This window comes from Chaetodon trifascialis, chromosome 18, assembly GCF_039877785.1.
Source record: "Chaetodon trifascialis isolate fChaTrf1 chromosome 18, fChaTrf1.hap1, whole genome shotgun sequence".
NCBI lineage: Eukaryota > Metazoa > Chordata > Actinopteri > Chaetodontiformes > Chaetodontidae > Chaetodon > Chaetodon trifascialis.
Genome location: NC_092073.1, coordinates 12,438,698 through 12,458,141, shown reverse-complemented (window position 1 = coordinate 12,458,141; position 19,444 = coordinate 12,438,698). Strand labels below are relative to the sequence as shown.

The following is a 19,444-nucleotide window of genomic DNA, read 5'->3' as shown; positions in this document are numbered from 1 at the left end:
GTTCAGCCATGACGCCAAGCATGTCTCATAACAGGTGCATTACATTATAATAATAGAATATGCGCTGCTTTGCTTCATTTGCTGTCATTTATTTTCATTCCCATCTATTAATATGTCCAAACCCTTTTAACATCAATAAATGGGACTAATTCTTCTCTGTCTTCCTGGGAGTGTATAGGCTGCCATTAAACTAGCCATGGAAATGGACTTCATTAATGCTGGAGCACGCACGCACGCACGCACGCACGCACGCACGCACGCACGCACGCACGCACGCACGCACGCACGCACGCGCAAAGTTATACTCTGACTTGCTTTTATGCCAACCACAGAAAGACAAACACACACACAGAAGCATGCGCGCACACACACACACACACACACACACACACACACACACACACACACACACACACACACACACCTCTGTACTAAAACTTTCGCTGACTGCCTGGTACATTAGTCATTTGCCTATGAAAACCCATTATATGGCAGCCAATCATCATTGCTCTTACTGAGACAAAGCTCCATGCACAGTATGAGAAGCATCAATCATAAACGGAGTACCTATTCACGTGTGAATTTTTTAATATATGTGTAATATGCCTTAATGGGCCAATATATAATGTATGCTCCATGTTCCAGTGTCTTGGCCAGCACTATTGCAAACATACCTCAAAGTCATCTTCATTTTAAGGTTAGTTTGTTAATTTGGTCACTCAATATAAAAGAGGATGACTCTCTCTTTCTCCCTCTCTTCTCTCACACACACACTCAGACACACACAGTGGATAATAGAGTAAGACAAAGAGAATATGGCTCCTTCCAAGTGACAGAAGGATCCATCTTTGGTAATTGTGTCTGCCATACTGCAACATGATAGACCCACACACACAAACAGATGTGATGTCATGGGTCATTAAATCATGGTTTGTTTATATGTTGGCAGCTCTGTGATGAAGGGACATTAGTGAGAGTGGCACCAGATTGTTGATGAAGGGACCATAATGAGTGTGACACCAGTGAGGAGCGGGGGCAGGTGTTCTGTCATGTTCTGCACCCTCGACAGAACCAGGCCACTTCCTGCTCCCCGATGAATGGACGGATGGACTGAGAGGATAGATAAAAACGAGAGTGGAAACTTTGTGGCATTCTTAGCTATATTTCTTGGGCAAATTTTAAATGCAGCACAGTCTCTCTATAAAACAGGGAGAATGCACATATCTGCACTCACAGTCCACTGAGATTGCATAGCTCTACTCTATTATTCCTTTTACTATGAAAAATGAGCAGTCAATAGATAATATATGAAGCATTATTATCGTAATGATCATGCTGCCTTGCACAAAAGATTAAATCCATGTTTGCTTTTCCTCTCCACAGGATATTACTTTCTACAAAACCTCTCTGGTATTTTGTTACATCACACAGCAGATGCCGACATTACTTCTTCTCTATGCTGCTTTAATCTATTGCGTCTTAGGAGATAGAAAAAATAAAGATGACGGGCGAGGCAGAGGCAATCTCAAACGACAAAACCGCTTGATTGAGGAATTCGCACAGTTCTGTTCTGAATCTTTTCAATGGGTAATACATTTGGGAAGTGACAGTCACTGATGTTGCCTTCTCAAATGTAGTTTGATTCACTTGTTCAAGACTAAATAAAATACCTTTTGCTGTAGTTACAGTCTGTTTGGGGTTCAGATCATAATCAGGAGGGATGAGATAAAAGACACATGGCTGTCCTGAGGCATAATAAGCTGACAAAGCTTGGCTCCTGGTCAGTTGATACCAATACTGTACACCTGACACACCACACACACAGAAGAAGTACTCAAAGTACAGTAACCAGGATGCGCTGATCTGGGGAGGAAATGTTATAAAAGTGCTGCTTTTCCTAAGAGTAAGACGGTGTCGACATGTTGACAAGTGTAATCCCGCGCCATCTTCAAGTTGCCTGGTGACACCCCGATACACAGGCTTCCAAATCAGTGGTTGTGGGTGTTTTGGTGCGCATCACATTGCTGGTGTGTGTTTTTCCAGCCCTGCAGCTACTGAATATCTCCCAGTAATGGGAGCTATTCTTTATGGCTGTATGGCTTTACATCATTAGGATAAGGTTTCCATCATCCATTTGACTTTTATGAGTTTGTGTGAAAGCCCACTCAGATTGAGAATGAGAAATGTTTCATTTAGCCAACTATGACAGACGCATCAGGAATGCGATGCAATTAATCCATGCCAACTCGACACATCAAAGGTAGGTTCAGGACAAAATGAAGCAAAGCACAACAGGTTCATGAGTTGGGAGGAAAGAAAGGTGGTCAATATGATAAAGTGGCAGAATCTGTGTGTGTCTTCCAGATGACCCAAAGTCCCGCAGAGAGCAGTGTGCCAACACTGATTAGAAGACTAGAAAAGAAGAGACACAGCAAGGATTAAACGACCTCCCAGTGTGTGCATGAGTGTGTGTTTCTGCACTATCTGATATCTGATGTTTACCTGAGAAACAGCCAAAACTACAAGGACAAGACAGAAGAGAATACAAGGATGGGAGGATGTGTTTAGATGGAAAGTCTCTGAATAGAGTTCAGATACCTTTATCTGGCCACACACAAAGTATAAGCACAAATACATGTGCATACAGACACAAAAACACACGCACACATACACATACATATAATAATTTTCCAGAGGAGAGAGAGAGAGTCAAGATAAAACAATTACGATTGATCGGCACAATGTGAATATGAGCAATGCGTTATTTTCACACTCAAGTGCAACCCGAGAATAACAATGTGCCCAATTGTACTCAGCTATGCATGAAGTGTTTTCTCTTGTTCTCTGTCACAATAGTTTTTAATTTAATTAATTTAAGACCCTATTCAAACCATCAGCAGCACATTCTATTTGTCAAAAGAGGTTTGTTACTTTCCAAAAGTTTGGCGAACAATGTCTGCATGTATTGTGCAGTCAAAGACATACTTATAATGTTTAATTTCCACTGGGATTAGGGATGAAGAAAGAGGGAAAATTGTCTTCCACATGAAGAGAGTGAGGATAATTAAGACCAAAGCAGTCTCTCCTTTCTTCTTTCTGTTGATTGTTAAGGTCAAATAAAGTAGCATATACTGTGTGGCTAAATCCTGTTTTGAGAATAAACTCCTCAGACATTTTAACTATTGCCAAGTCCTCCCTGATGGTACAGTTGCACAGTTTCCATCACCCCTAAAGAAATACAGTGGGTGGGTTTAATTTGGGGTTCGCCAAATGCTTTGATGTGTGTAAGTAGAGCAACATCTATTCATGGGTGGTGCCTCAAGTGTGGTGCAACCCTGGTAAAGGTGGGGCACTTCTACAGCAGAGTGGAATGGGTTTTTCTTTTGTGCTAACACTGTTGAGCATTTAAAAATGAAAATGAATGGATGTCCCTGACTGACTGACTCCATATGTTCAGGTGTGACCATGTAGAAATGATGCTGATGTTTACAAACAAAGAGAGTTAATCATCGTGTCATTCACCATTCTCTGTGTGTCCTTGCTTTAAATTAGATTTTTCTGATGTGGAGATAATATAAAAGTTTTCGATGCTTGGCTTCTTTTTCGCTTTTTTTAGCTTCTGTGGTAAATTGTGCACCAAGCACCTGGCACTTAAAATAATGAATTCAACTAGTAATATAAGTGTAAGAGTGTACATGTAGCCAGCTATCATATCAGATTGTGAGCTCTCCATTATTACACAATCCTTTCAGTTTCTCCCATTACATACCTTTCTACGTCAAATGTGATGGAAACAGCTGGCACTGACATGGTTTCTATCAGTAATTTTCCCTCAGAGTTACCACCTCGCGATTACATGCCTCCATCAGACTTGGAAAATATATGTATTGAAGAATTCAATAAAGGGTATTAAGCATATTTTTTTTGGAAAACAGAAGTTATCACTCTGTTGACATGTAGGACTCCAGTGAACAATTTCAAGTGAGAAACATGCTGTCTTCACTTAGAGACTATTTTCACAGAGGTGTGCAGAGGCCTGATAGGGAGGTTCATCACATGGTGCACACAGTCCTTGTATGTGTGCACATGCTTGGCTGACACTGATAGAACACAGTTGGAGAGATGGCAGTAAACAATTCTTCAAATATGAATGTTGCTGCAAAAAAGTTACAAATTCTAAAACGTGGACGCTTCAAGCACATCTTCAAATTGCTCTAAATCTATGCAGTTACACACACTTTCAAGGTGGGCACCCAAGATCAGAGTCACCAGTTCAGTATCTGATCAAATGTGGTCACAACATCCCCGTCTGTTCCTGAGTTACACTGTTGAATAACGACCAGAAAAGTGTTATGATATCGCAGTGACCTTGACCTTTGACCACCAAAATCTAATCAGTTAATCCTTTATTTCAGGTGGGCGTTTGTGCCCAATTTGAAGAAAGTGTTTGTATGGATTGTTTGTTTGAATTGGATGTATGTATGTTCTGTGCGGACAGATGGAGGGACAACCAGAAACACAATGTCTCTCATCACGCCTGTCGCCGGCCTGGAGACCTAAAAATGCATTCTACGTGCGTCTGTCTACACTGAACCTATAGAGAGGTCACAGACCAAAAGTGTCAGTTTCCAACGATGCTACTTGTTGTCATAGATTCACAAGGATGCGGTATTGCTGCTTCCCTGCATACGATACACAAATGACCTTCTTTGGACAAAAGATACAGGAGAATTAGATCTTAATTGTTCTAGATTTTATGTTCAATTGTCCATGCGGTACTACCTGACCTGCTCTCGCAATGTGCTGGCATTTCAGACACAGCACTGCCATGGTTCAACAGACATCATAGAGCAACCTTAATAGGTGAGACAACCTTTACCTACTACTATACTGTTCAGCCTCAAGACTTCTGTTATATGTCCCATTTGATTTTCTCTATAAATTCTCCCAGGAAGTAAAATGATCACACATTTTCAACTATTTTCAACAGTGTCTTCAAATAACATTGACTGTTTGTCAAAGGATTTTCCTAGAGCTTAACGTCAAATAAAAAAAAGTCTGTGTGCTCCTCCAGCTGTTCGAAAGCTGCACACAATGTCAACAGGGCAATTTTAGTACGAGCTGTATTAAAGAGACTGGAGGTGATCTCTTGATTCAACCTTTGCTGAGCCGTTCGCAAAGGTTATGCAGTCATGTCTCGACATCCAGCTGAGAATTATTTTGAAAATGAGACCACTCCTCTCAGCGGCTGACTTGGAGGAAGTCATTAATGCACATATTTCCTCTCAATTAGGCCATTGTAATTGCAGTCCTCTTGCCTTGCTCAAAGGTCTCCTTTGCACCTGCAGCTTATCCAGTATGCTTTCACTTTCCGGTGCAGGCTCCCTGTAAGGTCTGAATTTTTTCTTAAGATCTTGATACTTCTAAAGCACAGCGTGATTTAGCTCCTGGCTCCATCACTGACCTTTTCACATTTTTTGCAGAAACCTCAAGAGTGTCCCACAGTCTGGACTCAGAGAGATCAGATCTTTGTTTGGGTTCCAATAATGTGTATTATTAAACCATTAAACTAAATCTGATCAATACTATCTACAACCTAATTTTGTTTCAGGGTTTTAGGTTTTCATTTGTTATGTATTACTGCTTTGTAATAGTTTGATTATAAATCACCAACCTCCACTATTATCAGCCCAGCCGGAGCACTTCTTCAAAGCTCAGAGCGAGGTGACATAGTATTAGTAAGAGTGGTGGGCGGGGTGGTGGGTTATACATACGACTTTGACCCAGGAGACTGGGGTTTGTGTCCTGTGAGAAACTGAAAGTGAAACATCTTTTCTTACCCAGTACTTTAGATGCCTAAAAGTCACCAAACAGTTCATTAACCATGTGTTAAAAAGCTTTCTGGCAGTGAGGCTTAAAGCAGAGTCAATGTTGACGACCTGGGATGAGAAGGTGTTGGATGGCTGGAGCTGTTAGCTGAAAGCCCGGTGCGTCTCATACAGAGGCTAAATGGTACGTTGTGCTTCTGTACGAGACACAGAAGATCGTTAAGCACCGACACTCTGGGAATGAGAACCTATTTGCCAAGCTGCCCGTCACTCAAAATACTAAAGATTGCTGAAATGACTTTAACTCCACACTACACATGGATGCACGACATAACACTTACTATCTCCTTGGCAACGAAGTGGTCCGACAGTCAGCTTGGCCTCAGAGCCCGGTCTGTTGGTGTCACCCACTGCAATCTGGCTGACTGGAAGGTGCTCTTTATACACCAAGACACCAGAGTCCTCTCTCCTGCATGAGTGGAAATAAATCATAGTATTACAGCAGGATTACCATGTATGGCACGACAGCTGGGTGTATGTTATCATCGTACATCAAGCATTGCAATTGCTCATACTACTTAATATACACACATGTATTGTGTGTTTGGAATTATAAGCAGATTTTTAACATCTATAATAAGGAATAAGTACATACAACTCGAGTTTTGGTTTTTGACTGGTTGTGTGTGCAAATGTTTATGGTCTATGTGTGCATATGTAGACATAAGTAATAGTGTATGTGTGTACATGTACCTATGTGCATCCATAGAGTATTTGTTTGGAAATATTTAGGTGTTTACCTACATAACTGTGTAGTATCTTGTGCAACTTGAAAATTGAAATCATAGTCTTTAAATCAGGAATTGTTCTAAAATCTTCTATTTGATTTCAATAGTTTGCCATTCATTGCAGTTTGGAAATGAAACAGTAAAATGTAATTTACAGCTTTGTGTGTGCATGTGCTCCTGTGTGCTGGCAAAATATGGGTAATGAGTGGAAATAGAGTTATATGGGTGATATTTCAAAAACTCACTCAGCCAAACAATGAGACATTAATGCATACAATATTAATGGAGGGAACGAGACAGAGTAAGCCTTATTTGTAATCTCATCAGTTTTTTTTTTTTTTGGGGGGGGGGACTTGAAAGCAAATGAAATCTCTTCCTCCTGCTAACATACAGTATGCACACACCCACAGACATTGGTTTAATGAGAAGATCCATCAGCTGGCTAAAAGAGCTTTGAAACACACACTGTTGGATCTGGAGGCAAACACCCCTCTTAAATAAACTCATCATTGATGGTGGCATTCATCATTCAGTCACTTCAGCCTTTGAAGTTAGACACCTCATCAGACAGTCCAGCTAAGGCAGCGTGTGAGCTGACAGATTACTGCAGACATTAGCATTAGAGTATTGACAATTTTAGCTTCACAGTCAAAAAATTTCCTTCGAACTTTCCACGGCTATGTCATGTTTCTCTTCAAAGTTCACTTGATATAGAATTATAATTATTTTGCAGCCTTTCAGACAAGAGGTTGTGAGGTTGTGTTCTTTGCTGGAGATATGCAGAGATTCAGAGAAGTTTTTATGCGTGAATGTCAACCAGAATTAAGTTTCTGGTAACATAACATGTACTTATGAAACATAATAGGCACTTAATAGGTACACTGACCTTTACAATTCTTTTTTAAATGAGTTTAATTTAGAAACAGCTGCAAGCATGAAGCACAGTACTTTGGAAAAACATTTGATATTGTTAAAGTAAAATACAAGTTCAGTCAGTTCCTCTGACCCACTGAAAGACAAACACTCCTCTGTCCCTGAAGAACAAAACATGAAGCCCAACTGTTCAAGTGAAGCTGGTTTGTGGTGAATCGGAAGAGCAGAATCTTGACTGAATAAATTTGATCCAGGTAGTTCAAAAGAAGAATGTTGACACTGAATGAATCATTATTGACTCTAAGTAGTTACTGTTACTATGCATATCAAGCTTTCTATTCAAACGCTGGACATGTGCAGTTTACAATAGCAGTGTCGGATTGGCACTTTTCTGGTCCTTGATTGACTAAAGTAGCCAAAATCTGCTCCTTATTTCTAGTTGACAACCACAGATTTTGCTATTTTACTATTTTGTACTGTTAAAGGTTTTTAAAGGAACAAGACAATAAGGCAGTATTTCTTTAGCCATGATTTTCAGGTACACTCTGGGGTAAACGTATTTCTTATTCAGTGTATATGCTATCGAACCTCTGATAACCAAGATGTACTGTTGCATTTGTGATAGGGCAAATCTATAAAAGTGAAGTAGGGTGGATACAGCTGGATACTCAAAGTAGCATTAAGCAGAGTGTTGAAAATAAACAGATGTGCTGACTCAGCTGTATAAATGTTCCTGTATGGCCCCCTGTGCTCCACCGCAGTGGGTGGACTTGCTGTGACTGAAAACTTTTCAGTGCCAGCTGTTGCTGCAGACTTAAAGTCTCTCCAAAAGTGAAACTTAATCAATACGATACAAATTGTTTGTGCTCCTGCTGAACTCTTACGTGACAGTCTGACTTACCATTGTTTGTGGTCGGCATCACAGTTGCAGTCGTACTTGGGGTCAGTGCAGTTCCTGTCGATGCCACAGGCACATTTCTGGATGCCGGGTCCTGAGCCCCCCCAGTAGAAGTGCTTCTCGCTGCCCCGACCCACCCACCATGTGTAGGGGGTCCCATCTGGGGAGCAAACACAGACACACACACAAACAAAAAACAACATGTAAGTTCCTTTCAAGAAAAAGTACAGTAATGTCTGCGCGGTTTCTATCCGGCAACGTTCACTGTGCCTCCCACAGAAAAACACAGCAGAGACAAAGACACAAACTTTTGTGGAGGCAATTAAGTTGCGTTACTAAACTGTCCAAACTCTTTCCCATTACAGGTGATTAATTGTTAAATCATTAACTGTTTGAGGCTTTCGTCGCATTAATGTGATTTATATTGACAGCAAGCAGCTGCATGCTGAAGGTAATTCATTTGCTCAACATGTTTTACACAGCTGGATAGTAAACGCCTTTGAGACTGGCAGGCACACTTAGTCACAGATCACACCTGTGATTTTAGAGATCTATTAAAACACACACTCGGTGGTTCATTTACATTTATCTTTTGCATTATTATGTGTGAATCTGTGTGGATTTAAGTGTTTAAGTGAATGTGGGTACTTTTGAGCACAACAAATGTGCACAGATGTGCTGAAACACCTCTTTGCGTGCATGTGTGCCCGTGACTGTGTGTGTGTCCTTTAACGAGTGGATAAAAGGTGAAGGATCACTGCTTTTCAATAAGAAATGTAATATTGTTTTCTTTGCTTTGGATAACGTATTCCGGCATGAGACAGTATCTAGGCAGGGAGATAGGTGTAAATATTTTGGCGCCGGGAAATACATCACAATACCAGCAAGGGAGAATGAAACAATATTACATTTCCCTCTTTATACCAGGAAAATAAGCTGCATTGTCAATATCGCTTTGTCAAATTCCACCAGACACAATGAACCCTCCCGAGCCATATTTTTTACAGGAGGGGATTGATGCAGACTTAATGCAGCACAGTTGCATTGAGAGGTGTGATATACTGCATTATTACAGTTTTGATTTTTTGAACTGGGGCTAAACTCCAGGAGGAAGCTACGAAAGTGTCTCTGTGTGTTTATATATATATATATATATATATTCTGTATGAGTGTGTGTGTGTTTGGCCTTGGTGATCTGTGGGTTTATTGTCCTCATAAAGAGAATTAGCCTCATCTCTCTTCAGGCCACTGTTCAGACAAGCCATTGTCAATAGGATTAACACTGCCTCCTCCAGAGACTTCACAATCCTCTCCCTTTGTGTGGAGACATATGTGTGTGCGCCTGTGTGTTTGTGTTGTTGCACTTCTATAGAAGTGAGAACCAAGGTTGCATTTAAGACCTTCACAGATAGGTCAGTGAGGTCCCCAACCACAGCCAACCAAGCTAAGCCCCCAGCCTCCTGAAACACCCCTCAACCCAATTAGTAGGTGTCATGTCACCGTCCTTGAAGCTGATCTGCGGCCATTTCTAAGCGATCGGCAAGTGGGTTCATAGAAGTTGTTGTCTTCATTGTTAAACAACCGTCATTGCCGATGAAAAGCCAACGTGACTGGGGCAGAAATCATGCTCACGGATGAGATAACGTGCCAAAGCTTTTTTCACATTACGTTTCGTCACATCTTTCCTCACTCTGTAAAGTATCATCTGGTGTTTCCATGGAAGTTATAGCAACAGACGACCACACAAGACGCACCGTTACCTTGAATAATGGATTTCTCCTGCTTTGAACATTGGAAATGTCGGAAACATTTCAGATAATGTAAGTACACAATTCAACAAAATGTATAATATAGGTGTAGTCCAGTCTAACAACAGTCACCCTGTTTTGTGTCTAAGCCAAACAAGAACACGCAGTGTGCAACAGCGAGTGAACAGCACATTCTCTTTCTGTTTGGCCTCTCACTAACGCTGCCATGTCATAACACACCTGACTGGAGTCTTCACTCTAAATTTTTATAGACAGGTGGAGAGTAAGTAATATGTGACTATTTTCATTACAAAAAAATCCAACTCGATCCTTCTCTTAAGCTGTTTTTCCGGTGGAGTAATCGACGATACAGAGAGGAAATGCTTTGTGCCAGTTTAACCCTCCTGTGTGATTCTGTTCAAGCTCTGCCAAAGCACACCACTGAGGAGTGGAGAGTGAGGAAGAGGAGCGGCGGGAGATGAGAGAATGACAGGATGGATGGATGGAGATATATGTGAATCATACCTGCACACAGTTCACATGGAGAGCTGCAGTGAGAGGGCGTACAATGGTCCTGGGTTTAAAAAGACGGTGCACCGTAATTATCAGAAGTCCAATTAGCCTGAATAAATGTTGCTATCTTTGCAAACCACATTAACCACATTTGCAGAAACTTATAATGCCAGCGTTTTATCCTGTCGGCTGGGCTGAGAAGTCCCGCTGCAGTGAAATTAGTGTTGCAACATTACATCAGGCAGAAAAAAGGCAGATGTGATTTGAATTTGATAAAATCCCTGAGAAGTCTTGTTGGGGCAAAAGTTTTTAAGGTTAAGTTTAACAAATGTTTGTAAAATAAAAGCAGTGGAAAAAGACAGATGCGTGCTCTGCCTGGAGAGCTGCTCTGTTCAGCTTTGATCTGCCCTACCTGCCGTAATTGTGCACACACACAGATATCTTGTACCATAAGATATCACTGATAAAACATTAGCCAAAACGACGCAGATAAGAGACCAAAGCCGTAACAAACCAGAATTATCCGTTAAACCTCAAAGGATGACAAACCCCCTCCCCCAAAAAACTCCAAACTCAAATTTCTTGTCTGTGTCTCATCTTTCTAATCTTACTCTTTGCATTCATCCTTTCCCCCTTCTTTCCATTATCACACCACAAATCACACCACAAACGTGCTAAATGCTCACAGGAGAAAACAGACAAGACTGCAAAAAGGCTGACTCTACGTACTCTACACAAAAACATGCATGCACTCACACCTGCAGACACACTCAACTATTTATCTTCCCTCTTATCTTGAGAGGTCAATGTCGACATCTTCTTCATCTTGTCTGCTGTAGAGACAGACGAGAAGAAGACAGAGGAGACAGAGTTGTATATGGAAAGACAAACATGCGGAGTGGGAGACTGGGAGGCTGTGAGATAAAAGGAATGACAGCAAAAGAGAAGGAAAGCAGTGAGAAGAGGAAGAGAGAGCGAGAGAAAGAGCATGATTGCTGCCTCCATGGTGATAAGCTGAACCAAATGTCATTCTTAATGTTTGTGTAAGGCTTCAGCTGAGTATGAGTAGCAACATAAGATACAGTATGTTGTGACTTGAGTGTGGTTTTGAAAGTGGATAAATGGAAAATACAGAAAATAAAATAGTAACTTCTGACAGTCCTTGATTCATCAGATCCCTCCAATTCTGTTCACTGACAATTTAGCCAGTTGGTGAACATTCATATTATATTAATTATTTGCTGGTTACAACTGGTACTTAATCGTGATGGATGGATGGTAGAGCAGCAGATTAAGCCATTTCTTTATTGAATTGTTGCATATTTTTTACGTCAAAACACTGTCTTTAGTCAACAAAATGTTACTGGCTGTTGGGGATGACGACAAGGAGGGAGGGTTGATTGCTTGTTTCAAATTTTCAAAGATTATTCTGCAGTGCACAGACTCATACACAAGTACATGAGCCACACTTAGTTCATATCAAGGGATCGCACCCCTGACTGTCAGACCGTAAACTGAAAGGTCAGTGGATCCAAAATGGCAGTGGACATGCTTAGTCGCTCATATCCCCCATCTGGGAAATGATGGCTTTTAAGAAATGCAGTCAGTTGGAGCTGAAATGCCAGAATGGCATTCATAACCCTTAGACTGGCTTTCTCATAAACCTCTCCCAGAAATCACCTTTACTGGAGTCATTACACCTAAAAGAGTGAATATTAGCATTGCCTTTCATTTACAGCGAATTCCCTCTCTGACCCCGCTGTGACAGGGTGTCTGTCAGAGGGCAAACGTACAGTGGAGCGAACAACAGAGCAAAGGCATGCTTCAATGAGACTATTAACAGTTCACCTGCTTTTTGCACTGATCTCTAAGGACTGTGAAAGTGGATCAATAGTCCTTCTCCTCTAACGAGAGCAGCTACTGTATTATCCAGAAAAACATAAGGATAAGAATAAGTCTTAAGGACACTGTCTTCAGTTGAAAAACACTCATCAGGAGACAAAAACATGTGCACCCATTCACATGAATATGCCCCTGGTGTCTCTCTAAAGGACTCTGGACAAAGACAGCATGTACGCCCTTCATACACACAATCATGCCACCATATTCAATCCAGGAGAGTTTTTACACTAAGCTGTGGATCAATTCCTCTTTGCCGGGGTGCCGTTGGTTCCTTTTCTTTGTTGTTGTTGTTTGTTTGCATTTCTGTTTGTTGTGTAGAGAGCCTGGCGTCTCCACTCTGCACCCGCTGGTCTTTGTTAGCCTCCTATCCTCTTAACATCTCTGTTTTTGTGGGAAGCTGTGCAGAGGCATATTAGCCATGCCCGGGATCTCTCGAGAGAGCTCGAGATAATATAGTGTGTGTTTGGTATATATGAGAAAAAGAGAAAGAGAAAGAATCTGTGCGCCTCTTTCTTTGTCTCCGTCCTTTTGTTTATCTGTACGAGCGTATGTGTGTCTGCGCGTTCTCCTCTCTGCTCCCTTTAATCTGTCTCCGAGTCTCAGCCGAGCTCCCCTGTCTCTTTCTATTGTCTCAATCTCTCTCCTCTCCCTGACCACCTATCCATCAATTTTCTTTGAGAACCCCTCCCACCTCCCATCCCCACCTCCATTTTCTCCATCTCTCAGGCTCCCACATATTTAGGCCTCTCTCTACTTCATGCTCCCCACCATTTCCTTGCTCCCTCACATCTCTTGGTCTCAGAGGCCTCTTTCTCTTTATCTCTCTTGTCTTTCTTTTGCACCCCTGGATCTCTTGCTCTACCAGGCTACCCTTTCCCCCTCCCTCTCTCATATCTGCCTCGTGCACCTTTTCCCTGCATTCTCATATCAGTTGGTCTCAGCTGCCTTTCTCTCTCCCTCTGTCTGCGTGCTCCACATCTGTCTATCTATCCAGTGTCTCCACGACTCTTTTCCCAGCATCTAATCTCTTTATGTTCTCATTAGCCCTGCTATAATCTGCCCTTTAATCCATGCTAATTGCAAACACCCCTTGTCCTGATCCTGATCTGAAGTTGTATTTGAAACATATCCCGCCCTCCCTGTCTATCCCTTATGCTTTGATGTGCAAAGGGATACAATGCATACCAAAATATCAAACCTGTGATCAGCAAGTCCTTGTAATTCTTTACCCTTTGCGTAAATTTGGGTGAGATGAGGTTCTGAATATTCAAAGGTAACTTGAAGGAACCCTGGGAAGTTTTTGACAACATTTGGTAGCAATAGCTGGCCATGGAGCGTAGCAATGTGCTAACTAAGACAAGGAGGAAGAAAACCGCTAGCACGCAAACACGGATGTAAACAACGTAAATTTTTAATTCCTCAAAAAAAAAAATCCGCCCTGCAAATGTTTAATGAAGCGGGAAATATGTGCAGCATGCTCATCAGGCCTCAAGGATATGTGTTAGGATGAGAAACACAGAACGCAAACATAACTTTGTTTCCCAAAAACTCCACGGGGCACTTTTAAGTATGTCACAGATTCTTAATGCTATATCAAGCACTTGCTATATTTATTGTGCTGTAAATGGTGAAACATGGATTTATTTTCCATCTGTTGCAAAAAAGCACAAACAGATTCTATAAACCTTCATTTTGTGTTGGAGGGAGAAAGTTTCTAGAGGAACAGCGCAGAAATGAGTTCACTGGTGTCTGCAGTGCATGCAATGTCAGACGAGACATCTCCGTTGGCTACATCAGAAGACACAGCAGAAAGGCAGAGGAAGGATAATGAGTTATTTCAACAATTTATACCCGAGAGCACCCATAATGCGATGCACCTCCCTGACAGTTCTGAGGCCGAGCCTCCTTCCTCCGCCTGCAGCTCAGCACGACGCTATGCTCTAGTAAGTTCACTCTGCATACCTCTGCACCCATCTACAACTCTTCACGGGTCATCACAGAGTGTATTCGGCCATTAAATGAAAAACACCTCGGAAAGGGGTGAGAGGGGGAGGGAGGGAAAATTAATATCAATGGTTGTGCCCCTAATTGGCTTGTCTGCTTGATAAAGGACACAATAACCTGACTCTGCTGCAATTACCACCCTTTTACTGACTCTAAAGTATGCACTCGAGCTGGCATCTGCACACACATAAGCACAAGCTAAACACACAAAAACACACATCTCCAGCAGCCATTGTAACTGACAAAAGTGTAGGCTGAAGACCATAAACAACCATAATCATCATTACCGCAGGGTAATCTCAATCAATGTGTGTGTGTCTATGTGCTTATGGCTATAAGTCAGATTTAGTGCCATGTCCCCTCAGGTCAAGGCCGATGGACAGATGTGTCATGAGGAAAATGGCTTCTGCCAAGACACGCTCGTTTTTCACTCTGTTTTTTACTCCCCCCATCCATCTCCCTGCATATCCGTCAGGCTCGTCATATGGATAGGGATACAGTGAACAACACTCATAATTACAGAGGAGGATGAACGGGGCATAAACAACTCCACAGAGGTGAGGGCAAAGAGGAAGAAAGCAACAGGAAGAGAAAGGGAATATCAGAGAGAGGCTAGCAGAGAGAGAGTTTAGAATACAGGCAGCTGGAAAAGGAAAACAGACAGAACATTCAGAAACAGAGAAGACAAAAAAGAAAGGAAGGATATGACAAGCGAGAAGGCAGAGGCGAAGGATCGCTCATGACAGGTTTTTTCAGGGATTATGGGTAAGAGGGAGTGTGGCTTCTCTTCTACCATTCCTCATGACAAGAAAACTGCAGGAGTTGTGAGAAAATTCACAGCTAAGGTGTGAGGATTCATGCTCTAGTTAAAGGTAAACTGACACCATCGAACTTGCAGTATCTAATTAACAAAGTGAAATAGGGCAAAAATAGGGCCTGCTCACGTTAATTAAGCAATAAGTCAACACTTTCGTATAGAAAATGATGTGGCTCTGACAATTCACTGTAAATGAGGGCCGGGATTTTAATAATAGTAATAATAATAACTCATCTTCGTCAAGGATGTCAGCAAAGGGGCATTTTCTCATTTGCACCACAGGACACACAGACTGCAGAGAAACGTAGCATCCGTGATGTCACACAGGGTTTTAGCACAGGTTTTGCAAAAGCAAACACGATGTCAAGCAGACACAGCCATAAACATCCCCTCTTTGAATATTTTCTTAGAGGAATAATAATTTTTGAAAATATTCATCAAGGCACATGACAAGATGTTCGACACACTGCTGTGGTGTTTGGTGCCTGCTAAACACCAACTCAAGAGGATTAGGATTATGTAAAGCACAAAGATGAAACAGCATTTTATAGCTCTGTCAAGTAGCACAAAAACCTGGTATGACTAGTTGGAGCCATACTGCTGTTTTCAGATACAATACTTTGTTGAATAGTTTGCATTCGGTGTAAATACTCTGTGGACTGACAGGCTGTTTGCCTTTTTCAGGTTACCTTTCATCTTTTTGGCCACGGATTGCTAAACAGCTCTCAAATTTAGTCAGTTGGTTGAAAAAAAAATGTCAGCAAATTAATTAATATTACACCGCAGTCCTAATTACAAGCACTCCATCACATCACAGTTCTGCACCGAGGTGCATGTAAGATATAAGCTTGCTGCACTTGTGTGCACGCACCCACACACTCTAACATACAAGCAGGCATGCACACGCCCACAGCAAAAGTCTACATTTCTTTCATGTTGCTGTGACACAATACAACAGAAACAAGTCTCTCTAGTGTCTATCAATTATCAAGGAAGCTCTTGCTCTTGCTGGATTTTGGCTTTGTATCGCTCATGAAGGAGACGTGCATCCTGCTGACAACTGGGTGCTATGTTGATCATTGCATCGCTTTGTTGTCAGGAGCATGATGGATTTCAGGCTTTTATCCTTAAAGACGTTTTTTTTTTTTTCTTCAATTCTGACTTCTTCTTTTTTTCCCCTTTTATGGTCCAGCTGTGCGGTGATGCAAACGACTGCTACACCATTTACATTTTCTTTCTTGTTGTACTATCACGTGGCAGGATCAAACATTAGTCACATCCTGGGTAAAATGTGTTTAAGTGAAGAAAGACGACTGGGAAGGAAAGAAGGGTGAAAGACATATTGTCAACAATCATCAAGGGGGGCTGATTCCTGTCTGTACTCTCTCTTTTGTTTTTTTCCTGTCTGTACTGATGTAAACATTTGGAAGTGGTATGGAGATTTAGCCTTGATTTTGGCTTAACCCTGGTGACATGTGACTGTCTAAGCGAGAACGATTGACACTCTAAAACATCAAAATATTCTGGCCTTTAAAATCTCGAGTATGCGGTATAATTTTGTTTGTCGCTTGCAAAGCGTATTATGCTTGGAGGATTTCTTCACTGCATCAGCCTTGAGAATTTCTTGCAAGCTTTTATTACAGTCTGAGAGGCTGAGAGGAAAAAAAGGGTTGGGGTGGCTTTAGACAGCAGAGATTTCAGAGGTATACATGGTGTCTTTCAAAGGAGAACAAAGAATAACCTATGACACTCCTCTCTCATCCAGCCTGCTACATTCTTCTTGTCTGCTTCATTTCTACCCTGCTCTTTGTTTGCAGTCGATCTGCAGGTGAAGAGGTTGACCTCACCGGTCCAGACACTAACCCGCTGGGCTTCTACCTGAGCACACAAAGACCCGGCAACCTTCTCTATCTCATTCTCGCTCTCTTACACACTCTGTTTTCAGCTGTGTCTGCTCTCTCAGCTGTTTTCTCTTTTCTCCCCTTGGTATTCTCGTCTCCCCATCTCTCCGTTCCTTCTTCCCTTCTTTCCCTCACTGCCCCGCTGTCTCCATCTTAGCTTGAGTTATTGATTTCTGTAAAGGTTGACTGCGGCTACCGCCTTCCTTTCTCTTTTCACTCGCTCTCGAACTCCCTCTTCTTTCCTCCCCTGCTTTTCTAGCTTTCAGCCTCATCTCCTCCTTTTGGCACCAAACTTCTCATTCTGATTCTTTTAGTATTTCTCTCTTCCTCATTCCACCGATCTCCATCTCTCTCTGCGAAGCTAAACTTGAGGCTAAAACTTGGTGTATGTTTGTATGTTTGATCCTTTGTCTCCCTCTCCTCCTCCACTCTGACCCGGGCTGGACACAGTGCACTCATGTCAGTTAAACAACACTAAGTACAACATAAGGTTCATCTTTCTGAAATATCCTATAGCACATAAATCCAAATCTGTTCACACAATTGTGACGCCCACATTACAGAGAGCATGTGTCCAAAATGAAACAATCCCTGAAGAAAACACTGCATTCTCTTCAAAAATTTTTATTTTCTTCCAACATCATTTAAATCCTGTCTCTCGGCTCCCCAGAACAGCAAATGCATTAAAAATACAAAATAAATGCTCAAAACGAACAAACAAAAAAACAAGCATTCATTCAAACATCTGCTAAATGGGCAACAACTTGCTACAAAAAAAAATAAAAAAAGTTCAGTCCCTTTAGGCAGGTTTTAAAATGAAATACAGAAATGTCTCCTGAGTATTCTTCTGAAGGTGCAGGATAAGGCTCAACAAGCTGATTTCTTACAAATACGGAGGATGACATCCTGCATCCTGTAAGTGTTACTGTTGTTTTGACGTTTGTAAAATCTGTCAACAATTTATGACAATTTCTCCTCTAAATAATGCATGTTCAAGAGGACTGATGTGACTGAAACATGACGATGGATGTAAACAGATTATTAGACCTCTATCTAGGGGAGACTATGCGGGCTATGGTCAGATTTTACATCTATAATACTCCATCCTCATGTAAAGGCAGTCAGCACGATTTACAGTGACAGTGATTCGTGATAGTTGTCCACATGGGCCACGTGCAGCCTCATATACATTCATCATTTTAAGTCTCTCTGAGCAGACACATCCTTATGAGCACAGTAACTCACACTCTCAGACTTGCTTCAGAGGTTTCCCTATAGATTTTGGAAGATCTCCCTGCATAAATCTGCATATTAATGAGGAAAAAACCGATAACTGCTGAAACCGCCGTAACAGTTAATGCTTAAAGCTACAGAGCTCATATTAATGCCAACCCCTGCATTACGTGCAGACAAATAAGTTGTGCATAAATATTTATTAGCGCATTAACAGGCATAGTGAATGGATTCAGTAACAAGTTAATATGATTATGTTTAATACTTCATGGTGATTAGGCTGGGACATTAGGCAGCAGAAGTGCCTCTTGTTTTAAAGGTATTCCATGCCTTCATACTGTTTTTTAAAAATAACATAAGCACATCACCAACAGATGTTTCAGCCAGAAGCCATACTGTTTAACTGATACTTAAAAGTATGAATGAATGAAGTGCTACACTTAACTTTTATAGTGGTGAGGTGTAATTTAACAAACACAAAGACAATAAAGGGATATCAAATTGCAAACTTTAATTGAAATACACACTTCAGCAATGCCTTGCACGAAACAATAAAGCTGTTAAAAAATTAAATATATTGTAAAAAGACTACAAGTGTGCTTTGTACAGTTATTACTCAAAGAGGACATATTACGCTTTTTGGGTTTCCCCCTTTCCTTTAGTGTGCTATATTGCTTTTTTGTACATGTAAAATATCTGCAAATTTACAAAGTCCAGAGTCCATGCCAAATAGAGTTACTCTGTTCCACAGAAAACACTGCCCCTGAACTGCCTGAAACGCCAGCCCGACCTCACTGTCTGCTGTTGCTATGCAAAGATGTGGAAGGTAACATGATGAGCCGCCAATTTCTCAGCTGTTGGCTACAAAAACCAAAACAAGTCTTCACCTACTCCCACCATCTGAGGATAGACACTGTGGATTAACTTTATTTTTGATAA

General features: G+C 41.4%; 1 protein-coding gene across 1 annotated transcript in view; it reads right to left on the bottom strand.

The window, feature by feature from the left end:
* Window positions 1–19,444, bottom strand: part of cntnap2a (contactin associated protein 2a) — a 297,644-nt gene that overhangs the window by 45,782 nt on the left and 232,418 nt on the right. Inside the window, exons 16-17 of the mRNA XM_070985592.1 lie at window positions 8,391–8,547; window positions 6,170–6,297 (exon numbers count right to left, since the gene is read on the bottom strand). Coding sequence (XP_070841693.1) covers window positions 6,170–6,297; window positions 8,391–8,547 — 285 coding nt within the window. The remainder of the gene's footprint in view (window positions 1–6,169; window positions 6,298–8,390; window positions 8,548–19,444) is intronic.